Source organism: Apus apus, chromosome 13 (assembly GCF_020740795.1).
Source record: "Apus apus isolate bApuApu2 chromosome 13, bApuApu2.pri.cur, whole genome shotgun sequence".
Classification (NCBI taxonomy): Eukaryota; Metazoa; Chordata; class Aves; order Apodiformes; family Apodidae; genus Apus; species Apus apus.
Window position 1 is genome coordinate 4,207,746 of NC_067294.1, and position 12,382 is coordinate 4,220,127.

The 12,382-nt window shown below is 45.5% G+C and overlaps 1 protein-coding gene across 4 annotated transcripts in view; it reads right to left on the minus strand.

The window, feature by feature from the left end:
- Positions 1-1,125: 1,125 nt before the first annotated feature.
- KLHL3 (kelch like family member 3) overlaps positions 1,126-12,382 on the minus strand; it is a 51,520-nt gene continuing 40,263 nt past the window's right edge. For 2 of the 4 annotated variants that reach the window (XM_051631125.1, XM_051631122.1), the window contains exons 12-16: positions 9,911-10,039; positions 8,057-8,101; positions 6,512-6,652; positions 6,063-6,206; positions 1,126-5,813 (exon numbers count right to left, since the gene is read on the minus strand). In XM_051631125.1, coding sequence (XP_051487085.1) covers positions 5,785-5,813; positions 6,063-6,206; positions 6,512-6,652; positions 8,057-8,101; positions 9,911-10,039 — 488 coding nt within the window. In that variant the 3' untranslated portion in view covers positions 1,126-5,784. Of the gene's footprint in view, positions 5,814-6,062; positions 6,207-6,511; positions 7,954-8,056; positions 8,102-9,910; positions 10,040-12,382 lie in introns of those variants that run through there. The other 2 variants (XM_051631124.1, XM_051631123.1) reach the window with 2 other exon arrangements.

Genomic DNA, 12,382 nt, shown 5'->3' on the forward strand with positions numbered 1-12,382 from the left:
AGAGGAGGAATATCTCACCCTGGGTTATTTCAAAACATGTGCTACTCAGCAACAGAGAGGGGACCTGGTTTTCTGAGCTTGGCAACAACATCCCAGGCTGCAGTACCTCATCTAAAAAATGTCTGGGGGCAAGGGGGTCTGAGGGAGAACTGCAGGAGAGAGCAGCACCTGCCAGGAGAAGTCCAGGCAATCAGCTTGCTTTTACAGAGCATTTAGGGGATTCCTTTTCTTTTCCTGGCTGCAAAAGTACTTCTGAGGTGGATGAGGCAAGGTGGGAGATCCTGCTTTGTGGTCCTTGGCCTGCTGAGGGTGAAATCTGGGATGCAAAAAGAAACAGCAACAATAATAGAAAATATTCAGGCAGCAAAATCAAAATTATAAGATTTTTTCCTCTATTGTAAAAGGATTTCCTTCAGATGCAGCTTCATAGATTTAGAGCTTTATCAGTTTAAACATGAATAAATAGGGGCCAACTGTGCAGGAGAGACCAGTCATTTTGAAACTAAGTAAGGAACAGTTGCTAAGTCCCACAGCTGCACAGAGCAACCCACAATGTGTCAGGTAATGCAGTTTCATGATGCCACACGGAAAATTTGATGTTGTACCTTGTTATTAACAGTGGAGGAGCATTTCAAGGAGCATTTCTGGAAAACTGCAAAGGTCAGTGAGATTTATCTTAAGTGTAAGATAAAATCAGTTGTGCTACTTCTTAAATGTGTTGATCCAGTAGGGTAAGACACGTTACTTGCTGGTGATACCAAGAAGTATCAAGCCCATGGGGTTAAACTTCCCTTTTGTATGTTTTCTCTCTTCCCATCCACATTCACTAAAAGGTTCTGTCTTCTGTCATCAATGCCCCTAACCAAGGGCTTTCCCACCCCTGAGAGAAATGCTCTTCTCCTGCAGCCCAGCAGCCAAATGGCCTCAAAATTCCCACAAAGAAAGGAGAAGCACAGACCACAGGGCAGGGCCTGAGCTGGGCGGCATCTCCTCCAGCTCTTAGACCTCTCCACTCCAAAGCCAGGGCTTGTATTTGCTGTAACTGAAAAAAAGAAAAGCCACGTGTAGTGATGAGGCTGCTCCTTGCTGTCAGAAGCTGATGAAATCAAAACACACCCAGCAGAGTTTCATTAGTCCAGTTTTTATTCAAATCAAAGGACAGGGAACTACAACGTGATTTTCGTTTATAATAGAAATGAGTCAGTAAAGAATGTTTCTTGAGTCGTTCATCGCACTGGACAAGACAGCTGTCAAGAGAATTACTTTGCAAAGTCTCCAGTCCTTCACATTCATGCAAAAATCTTTAATTAAAAAAATGAGCTTGAACAGTCAACCAACTCATTAGGGCATACTGTCAGCTACTGAACCAACAAACTCTGTTTCACAAAAACAAAGAATTTCACACCCAGGTAAATTATTTCACAATTGTCCATTACTCTTAAGGGCTTTTTATACATAAAAGTCACAAATTAATATTCTCAATATTAATTTATTGTTACTGTAGAGAATAATTTATAGACCCATAAACAATGATAAGGGCAGAGGGAAAAAAGTGAATTACCTCATTTCCAGGCTATAAAGTCTAACACACTCCCAAACACTTAGCTCTGAGCAACCAGTTATGCTCCTGTGAATGTGATTTGTGGGCAGGATGTCAAGCCAAGGGGGCAACTGCTTTGATACTACATTTTATTAGTAATGAATCCCAAAGGTTAAAACCGAGCTGCATTTATCTGTTGAACCATCATGTTAGCTTGATAAATAGGCATCACACATGGCTGGATATTAAGGGTTTTGATCTCCAAACACTGCAAATGAGAGAACAGAATTAAGCCTTCACGGTGGTGTCACACAACTGCTGCCAAGAGTGTTGATAGTAATTACAGAGCTGTACACATCTGTACAAAAAAGTATTTGTGTGAACTGAATGAACTGAAAATTGGTTTTAATCACCCCCAATTTATCTATTAGGCACAAATGGAAAAGATGGACTTGATTCAAACTTGTTTCAACAACAGATTGCTCAAGGCAAATCGATCCTGCTCAACCTCTGCCTGCTCTGCAAGGCCAGCAGTGGCTGCACCCCTGGGTTTGCTGTTGGGTTTGGGGGTGCCCCTCCCTGGGGGACACTTTCTCCACAAGAGCAAAGTCACCTTTGGGAAACCCACAGCCAGCACCCCACAAGGGCTCAGCACACAGTGACTCCCAAATAGGGCTGACACCAAGAGAGAGCTGAGGAAAGCTTCCATATTCACAAAGGACCACTGGGAGGAAGTTGCTCAAGTTGCTTTGTGAAGCTTGTACAAAATCTGCAATAATTTAACTGGTTTTGGCAGCCTGGGGGTTTGCACCCGTGCTGTTGTGTACATGGCATCCTCCACCTCCAAGCTCACGCAAGAGCTGAGAAATTAAACCACTGAGAGACAGCTTGTCCACCAAGCTGACTGAGAAGCAAACACATGGCACAAGAAAATTAAATCAGAGCATTGAATTTGTTGTAAAATAACTAATCATCTAAGAGCGTACTGGTGACTGAGGTAATGGATTTGAATTTCTCTCACAATGTTGAACCCAGTGCTGTCCTTCTACAAGCTCAGAATCAACATAAGAGCTATCCCAGATCTTAGTTGTAACGTTTAATTTCTTGTGCAGAAAACTTAAGAGATTCACACCTACATCATGGCCAGCAAAAACTGCACTGGAATGTAAGAATTAGATCCAGAATTTACCAGCACTGTCATTGACGACCATAAAAAGCAATCAAAATATTATTTAAAATTGTCTTATAAAAATATTTACAGTAAAATTTATTAGCTCTAATGTTATGTTTTCAGTCCTAGAAAAAGGCAATCTGTACAGGATCTGGCTCAGGTGCTCAGAATTAACAATACAAACATGAAACCACACACCAAAGAGGAACAAATCCTAAAAGCATTTCAAGGGGGGGGGGGGATACAGCTGGTTCATCACGTTATGGTTGTTCATATTGCATAGCTGGAAAATGAGGTCACTTGACTTGCATAACACTGCAACCTTGGAGAAGGGAAGAAAGAAACGTGTCATTGGCCTTGGAGGAGAGCTGGCTGCAGCAGGGAACACCAGCTGTCACCCCTGGCAAGGATGGCAAGTCCTAGCCCTGTCCAGCAAGCCACAAGTCTGGGCCAGGAGCAGGCAGAAATGCCATTTGACAAGAGCAGAAAACCACCCAAAAACTGTTTTCCTTATAAGCAAGGAAGGTTTATAAAGAGACGTATAGCAGAGGAAAAAAATATCCAACATGTTCAGCAGGATATGTTATCCAGGGATATTCACCTTTCATATCTAACAAACCTGGCAAATTTCAAACCAACCTCCCTAGCAGTAACTACCAGTTTTTCTCTCCAGCCCACAGAAACTCTTAGTCTCTGGGTAATCTTTGCCTTTGCCTCAGATGCTCCAAGTGGAAAGTGAGCTGGTAACTGCTCCCAGCTATTGAGCTGTAGGTGGGCTCTACAGTAGCTGTTTAACCTCATGTTCCCTATTTCTATACCAGACCTAACAAGGGCCATGTGTGCCCAAATCCCTGTCTACCCTTGTCCTGCCATCTCAGTCTAACAAGAGACGCTGACTGTGACCAAAACATTCTGCCTGTCCCATGTTATCCTCTATTCCCACAGACTGCATGAAAGGAAAGCATCTTTTGATGTCTGCTTTTTGGGGCAGTGAATTTCAGTCACTCCAACCCGAGGCATCATCTTGCTGATGTCATTGTAAAGATGTGTCTCAGGACTCTGACCTGAGGGCAGGTCCCACCAGGGATACCTTCCCACCAACCTCCATTGCTTTACAATAAGGAACACCTCATAGAAAAGCAGCATGTCATACTACTATTTTGGCACATTTCATTGCAGATTGTAGAACCCAAAGCAAAAGGCTTAAAAAGGGTATTATACAAAAGACTTTTTTTTTTTTGTTATTATCCTCAAGACCTCTGAGCTGACATAGAATGGAAGGGCAGACATGAAGAATAATACTGCTATTTCTATGGTCAGTTTGCTTACGTTTGTAAAAACAAGAACATCCAAAGTGAAGTGGGAATTACCTAATGTTCCCCATGAAGGTCAGCCCCCTCTGTGGGAGGTGACACAGCCAAGGTAGGTGCTGTTTCCCCCAGAGTGAGCAGGTATCCATCTTACATGGATTGTGTTAACTCCAACACTGAAAGTCTGCTTATTTACAGAAGTAACACGCTCCTCTACAAAAACCAGACAGGGTGATGCAGCCTTAGATCCCTCTGATATAAAGTTTTAAGTACTTTTCTACTGTAGAAGGTCCCATAGAGCCTTTTTGATAGGAGATCTATGGAGAAAGAAACCAGCAAAACAACACTGGTCAGTGCTGGAGCTCAAGAGTAACACAGGCAGATTCAGTGCTGCAGGTTAGCTGCCCACCACAGAAAGCCTCACCTGATCCTCAGGGTGGGGAAACAAAAAACCAAAAAGGAGAGAAAATAGTTTTCTTCATTAGTTGTCTTGAGCTGAGGAGTCTTTTGGGAATCCACCCCTGTAGGCAGGAGCATGCCAGAGCTCACAAGGAGACACAAAAAGGTATTTTGAAGTCAGACATCATCTTAAACTGAAAGCTTTAAGAATTTGGGATGGAAGCAAGAGAGCTTCTTTAAAGCTGGATCGAGATTTGTCTGTTTGAATAATCTTCTGAACTCTTCACACTAACAGAGGAACGCCCTCAGTACGGGCAAGATGAAAATAGCAATTACAGTGACAGTGATTAGCTAATCTTCATCCTCTGGAAGCATTAAAACACTGCAGGTATTTTAGTTTGCTCATTAATCCCTGCTTGGGTGACAGAGGGTTCTTGCTGTATGTCATGTCTCTGCATTAATGGCACCATAAGGTACTTCTTTTTAACAACTAAATGCTCTATTATGAAATGGCATTGAGATGCTGGACAGAGCTAGAACTGGGGCTTTCAGCACAGCTGAAATGCAATGGGTTGGGAATACTTTCTATTCAAGCAACAATTGTTCCACAGGAGCAACAAACCCCACGGGAGCAGCACACGTTTTGTGGGGTTGCGAAGATCTGCGTGATTCAGGTGCTGAGACTTCAGCCCCAGGGAAGACACTGCCCAGCAGGTCCCATCAGGTACAGCAAACAGCATTCATGGCAAGTAGAAAAACCACACGGTATTTATTTCCACCACACGACAAGCACTGGAGGGATACAGACAGTAGGCCAGTGGCATATACAAACGTATGACTGAGACAGCGTCGCACTCGAGCCAGAGCACCCTGTTCCAGTCCATTTCTGCTGACTGCTTTTCTCACTTGGTACTCAGAAGTCTCCACTGCCAGTAGTAATGTCCACCCTCCAGGCACAGTGAGTAAATAGTTCAACAATGTGTACAGAGCATCAGTAGTAAAGAAATCCAGAAGTGTTCATTTTTACTCACGTGCCCAAACGTAGAAGTTCTGTTTCACACAAGAAATTCAGTGCCTGCAGTTCAAGCACAGTGTTTATCTCAGGACACTAGCCATTGAGAAGAACACTTGATTGTACCACAGATAACAAGCAACACCTCGTGCCTAGCATGGAACACGTCCCCAGAGGGATCTTCACTTCGCTACACAATCCACCACAGAGCAGATGATGTTTGTAACGTATCACTTGTCATGCTAAGACGTGAACAGCAATGAGATGGGTCAAGTCAGAGGTCAGTCATCTTCCCAACACCACCTAGCTGGATCCACTTCACTTCTGCTCCTCACATTGGCCTGATCATGTGTCACAATGGTTTGTGAATCACAGCCACACCTGTTGTAACAATGGACAGACACAGTTATCGTGAGCAGCTCCTGAACTGTGATGTAGCCAAGATTGTCCTGCAAAGCCCAAGACCAGCAACAGGCTAGCAGAGAGAGGTGTCTACTACTTCCATGGAAGTTTCCTCTATTGAGCCACACAAAACAAACAAAAATATAAGATCAAAGCTTCAGAAGGCACAACACTCCAGTTTATGGATTACCCCAGTTGTTGTTGTCAGCTCTCCCACTGACTATTTACCTGCGTAACTTCTGCCCGTGCTCATGCTGGTTGGTAATAATGTCCACTTGTCTGTGGTGGGGTTGTAGTATTCCACTGAAGCCAAATTACAGGAACCATCATCTCCTCCTACCACGTAGAGGAGACCATTCACAGCACACACACCTCAAAGCAGAGCACAGATGGTTAGACATGGGCTAATTTGTCCCCCACAACATGTCACCTACTACATTCCAGTTCATTCCCAAGTAGATACCTCATCTTCCATTTTTACCACTTTCTTACAATACTGAACACTTACATCTCTAGCGTATTATCATAGAATGGTTTTGGTTGGAAGGGACCTTAAGGCTAATCTAGATCCAACCCTCTTCATTGGCAGGGACACCTCCCACTACATCACATTGCTCAGAGCCCAAACCACACAGACAACTGCAACCAACCCCCAGAGAAAGGCTTATTGTGGTTACCTGCATTTCTTCTACACATATTCATGTCTGCTACTTGCTTCCAGGTGTTTGTTCCTGGATCATAGACTTCCACACTCTTCCTTACTAAGGGCCCGTCGTGCCCCCCGGTAGCGTAGAGCAGCCCACTGAGAACACCAACACCTGCCAAACAGAGCCCAGAATCAGCCAGACATACAGGGGAAAGGGTCACATGTCCCTAGTGTTGCCTTGGCCTCCACAAGGCATTTCCAAAACATGGGTTACACGTGCCTCAAGATCACCTGGGACATGCTCAGTTCTCCACCCACCCACCACGTGGCAGTACAGCAGACCTGTGCAGCAACACCTGGCAGATGTCCTGTCTTTCAGGGCTGTGCCCCTTCTCAGGTAGATGTTTGTCTATCAGAGATCAATGGTCTAGTCCCATGACATCATCTCCCCTTATTAAATCTCTTTAGACTGACTTATTCTCTCTTCCCTTTCTCACCCCTGACTGCTGCATCCCAACCTACCTCATCCCCACCTGCCCAATACTTTCTGCCATGAGGCCCTTTGCTTTTAGCCTGATTCCTGCTTCCAGGAGCTTGTTTTTTGCTTTTCCTGCTGCCTTTGTGGCACATGGCTTCATCCTCTGGACACTCTTCCTCTTCTCAACAACTTACTAGCTCCAGTTGTTGAGGAAACCACTGGGTTCCTCTCCCCCATCACGGCAGCAGCAATTGGGACAGACAAAGTGCCTTCAAGGCCACCATACCAGCCACTTTCACAGGCCCCTCTCTCAAGCTCTGGGAATGACAGGGATCTGAAGGGTGTTTCTGCCTAACATTGAGTATATTAATTAAAATGTTCACCAATCCATAAGCGTTAAAACTTCCAGCAACGTATCTTCGTTAATAGGTTCAAAGGCCTCTATTAAAATTAACAAGGTGGGATGTTAGTAAAAGAGAAACACAGATCTGAATTGCATCATTTTGACCATGGGCATGAACCAGCAGGATGGCCCCCATGCCCTGAAGATGGACTCATGCTGATGATTGAGGGAAAGGCACAGAGTTGGAAATGGCTGTGCAGGAGAAGAAGGACCTGCCAGCCACAGAGCAGGCACCATCCAGGCTTGCGAGCTCCTATGCCACAGGAACATCTCCTGGTGGTGTGTTACATCCCAAAAAAGTGAAATGTCACACTGCTCCAACTCTTGCTATGGTCAGCAGGAGCAGGGACAACAGTGCTCCACCCAAGGGATGGCAACATGAGGCAAGCAGGGAAACCATCTGAGCAATATTGCTCTTCCCTCACCCAAAGAAAAAGCCAGCACCTAACTGAGACCAAGTGATGAGCTCCAGCAGGCACACCACTGTTCAGAGGACAGGAATGCTGCCATGGGTCTGCCACCATCAGCTCTCTCTTCTCCAGATTATCTAAATTTGCTCCTGTTGTGTTTGGCTGTGATGAGCTGTCTCTTGCTGCACCAAGAGGTGTCAAAATTCCAACACAACATTAGGATTCACGGTTCACCTCTGGCAAACACTGGTAATTAATGTCTAACTGCCATAAATATCCACTTACTGGGTGAAATTCTCAGTCTGGTGGAGGTACTCCAACTTGCACCATCTAGGAAGAGCAGAACGTGTCTCAGGATATGTTCTGGCCCCACAGCTCTACACAAGGTGCCTCCCAGTTGACTGCAGAATGGGAACTCACTTAACTGGTGAGGAAAGCTTACTGCACCTGAGCCCAGCAGCCTGGGTTTACAGCATCGCAGCATTTGACTATATTCAATTCTATTCAAATTTTATGCTTTTAAGAAATAATTTAATTAGTGAACTAATTTAAGCAGTAGGAGAGTAAAGAGTCAGAAACACCTAAAACTGCGTCCCAGTGCGGTGAGACAGACAAGGAGACGTGGATGGGATAGCTCTGGCAGGAGGGGAAAGGGACCAGCAAACCAGGCTGCACCCACACATCAGCACAGCCCCACTGCCTGGATCGGGGTCACCCTGGGGACTTGGGGACACCCGTCCTCGCCTCCACTAGATGTCAGCAGCGGGACGGCGATGCCGGCAGCTCGCAGCAGGGCTTCCTTTGTGGAGCTGTTCGGTCGATGGTGATGAGCGGCACCGGGCCCTGGAGGGGGAGCTGGGTGACAACCAGAACTTGAGGACCTCAGCTTTCAGGCTGGGAACAGAAAATTGCAGAGCTATTTGCAGGCAAGCAAGAGCATTCCAAATATTGGGCTTGCCGTGTGGAGATGTACTTGCAAAGCAGGGCTCAGAGCAGAGTGCTCCCAACAAAAAAATCCACTAAAATCCATCTCACTACAGACACAGACTTTCAACATGCTGTCAACAACACAAGAGACTAATTCTGTTCTCGTATGAGGTTTAAGCATCAAGCAGATAAAAACCTCTTCAACTGAATTCAAACTATGAGTGTGTGACCATATTTGCCTCACCTGGAGTTACGGAAAAGGTCTGAGTATGGAAAGAAAGACAGTGTGTACAGAGCAGCTTCCCAGCTGCTCAGCTCAGAAGGGAATTCCCACAGCAGCTTAATTTCCAGGGTCATGTCAGCCCCATGCAAAGGGCAGCCTCTGGGCTTGGCTACCCCTGGGCAACTCCACTTTGACTGTTGTACAAGAACTGTTCATTTTGACACCAGGAAGGACCTGCTACACACACTGAGCAACAGGATCAACACTGACAAGTTCCCTTTCATCTGAAGATGATTTTAAATGAAATGGACAAGAGCTTCCTCAGAGAAGAACAGTCACAGAGAAGACAAGTGCCTGCCTAATGTCATGTAGTAATGTAGAAACCATCAACATTAAAATATAATCCTTTTTTAACATGTCCTTTTGTCTAATCCTCAGTATCACCAGCTCTTGCCAGGAAAAGGTGCACTAAAAACTAGCTTAGCAGGGGCAATTTGAGATGAATTTTGTTACCCTTGACTTGGTCTGCACATCACCCAGTGCAGATGTGCTTTGTGCTGCAAAGCACCTAATGGATACTTGCAGAGAAGATCCAAAAGGAAAATCCACGTGACAACCCCCAAACAATAGAAGAGAAGGAGGCACAGCTTGGCTTTCCAGTCCCCAGCTGAGCCTGCAGCTGGCTATTTGGCAAGACAACTCTCTGCTTAAAAGTGAGATGCATCTGTTAGCAAGGCTACTTAGAAACACTGAACATTATTTCATTAATCCAGAAATGAATTTCAATTTGGCAGATTTTAACAAAGTCAAGAGAGCTGCCGAGAGCTTCCAAGCAATTATGGTTTTTTTCCCCTCATGGGAAGTGGGGAGGAAATAACAGGCTGCACTTGCCAGCCCAGCAATGCCAAAACACACTTTTCCTTCCCTTCTGTAAGCAGAGGAGAAGCCAGTGATCATCCCCTCTGAAGAGCCCCTCTGGGAGGCAGTACCTGCACCGCTGCGCCGGGTGCTCATGTCGGCCACGTAGGTCCATTCATTGGTGGCTGGGTTGTACTGCTCGACGGTACTAAGGCACTGCCGGGATGCTCCATCATAACCCCCCACAGCATACAGCTTACCTGGAGGAGACACACTTGGCATCAGCATTATGTCTACAACTGACTGGCATTGCCATCATGTCTGACAACCCCAGGTGAGGACAGATCCCAGCTGAGGGAGGCCCCGGGAGATCTGCCTAAACCTGCAGGGATGTCTGAGGGAAATCCTAGTGAAGGATCTGAAGCAGACTCACAGACAGGTGGGACTGTTCTTAAAGCTGTTAAAGCTGTCAACCAAGACAAGGAAACAATGTAACACCACTGCTCAATTAGAAGCCAAAAACCCAGAGGGTTTTCCAAAAGACTTGTTGCCCCAGGAGAAGAGGTAACATCAAAGAATGTTCTCCTGATTGAGATGTTTCCTCCTGTTCTGGTGCCACAAGGCAAGGTGTGCTGTCAAAGGCTGATACTGTACATTAATTACAATATCACAGGAGCAATAAATATGAAATAGCTTCTTATGTTAATATAACACCTGCATGGAAACCTAGATCTGATTTTGAAGAACCTGGATCAAATCAAAACCAACCAGTGCTGCTAGCACAGCTGAGACTCGCCTGCTCACTCCTGCCAAGTGATCGCAACACAGAAGATACCACAAGAAACCCTCACAGCATGGTATAGCTGTCCCTCCCTACCTCAACTCAATGAACACTGGACAACATACACTGAGTAAGATTGGAGAAGCACTGTCAGATGTCACAGGACTACACCATACATGAAAGAAGGCTGATGCTCCATCATGTCTACTGTTCCAGGGCCTGACTGATACTGTCTCCTTGTCTCCCTGTATCATCTGTTGGGGTATTTTGCACTTAGGTAGTAAACTCTCTGGACAGAGGGGGTTTCTTAGTGCTTCTTTACCACAGCACCCAGCACAAAGATGGTCTGGTCCAAGACCAAGCTTCCTAGACACTACAAGAAACAACCATTAATGAAGTTCAACGAACATATAGGAAAACTCTAACGCAAATTTTTGTACAAAACCCATCAACTGTGTAACAGCAAAGCCTGGACACATGCTATGTAACTCTTCAGCACAGGAGACTCCCCACAGCAATTACAATCTACAGGCTTATGCTTTTCCATCCTCCTGTTTCCATTATATTTGCAAGCCTCCAAGAACAGGCCAGCTCTTCTCCTTTTCATGGTCCTGCCTCTGACCCCTCTTCTCCTTCACCTCCACTCATGGCCTCCTCAGGCTGTGATCATCAGGAGAGGTCCCCAAGCATCAGGTTTGCAGACTCTGCTCCCTCTGCCTCTACAAACATTTCTAACTCATGTTTGTGCTGTTGTTTCAACCTGCCCAGTGTTAGTCAATGAATCAAGGCAAGAGTGCCAGGCAGAGCAAGACACAATAAAGTTCTCTGTCTGGGATCAATTATTAGGTATTTTCAGTACCCACAGACATGAGATCAATCTTCAACATGTTCAGATGAACACTGGATTAACTGCAGGCTGTAGCTTGTTCCCTACACCTCTCTGGTGAGCTCTTCTTCCCCATCACATGCCTTTTTTTTTTTTATCATAGACTCCAACATGTGCAACGTTTATTTGCACTTTCAAACAAAGCAAAGGAAAAGGATTTCACATGTCTCCAGTAGAAATACGTGTCTTAATATTTGTTCCACATTCAAACAACTGACCCATTTTAGCAAATCCCACTGACTACCAGCAGCCCAGCACTTCACATTCATGGGCCAATTCTGAAGGAGATGCTTCTTAAATATGTGAATTTAGAATAACCACCACTACTTATTCTGAATTGATCTCCCTCCCTCCTCTCACATAAACACATTTCACGTGCATAAACACATTCCATGTATTTCCTATGCACACAGGTCAAACCAAGCTGCTCCAGAGCACAGGATATACAACAAGGCTTGTGCCAGCAGCTGCCTCACACTGTACTAACTGGACATGCTGCACCATGCTAAAGACAAGGTCAAATCAAGCCTTTCACTTGCTTCCAAACTGATCTTGCTAAAGGAAGGAAAGGTTCTTACTAAAACTGCTCTTTCTCCTGGATGCAAACCAAGCTGCTCAGCTCCAGCTCACTCTACTCTGGTGCTGACACAAAGGTGCCAGTGCTGCCACGGTTCCTCCAGGCACCCTCCGCCCCCCTCAGCTGCCTTCCCCAGAGCTTTGCCTGTTTTCAGTCCCTGCTCATTTACAATCCAGAGCAAACCCTGCTGTGTGTGCCAGCAAGTCCCACGTCAATAAACACAGGTTTCAGTATTCCTGCCAGACCACCAGCTTGGGGCTGTGGGATGAACTATGCTCCTGTTCCCCTCTCTGAGCAGATTTTCAGTGGTGGGTTCTCCATCCAGGCAGCGTCTGCTGATGGCACCAGCAAACACATCA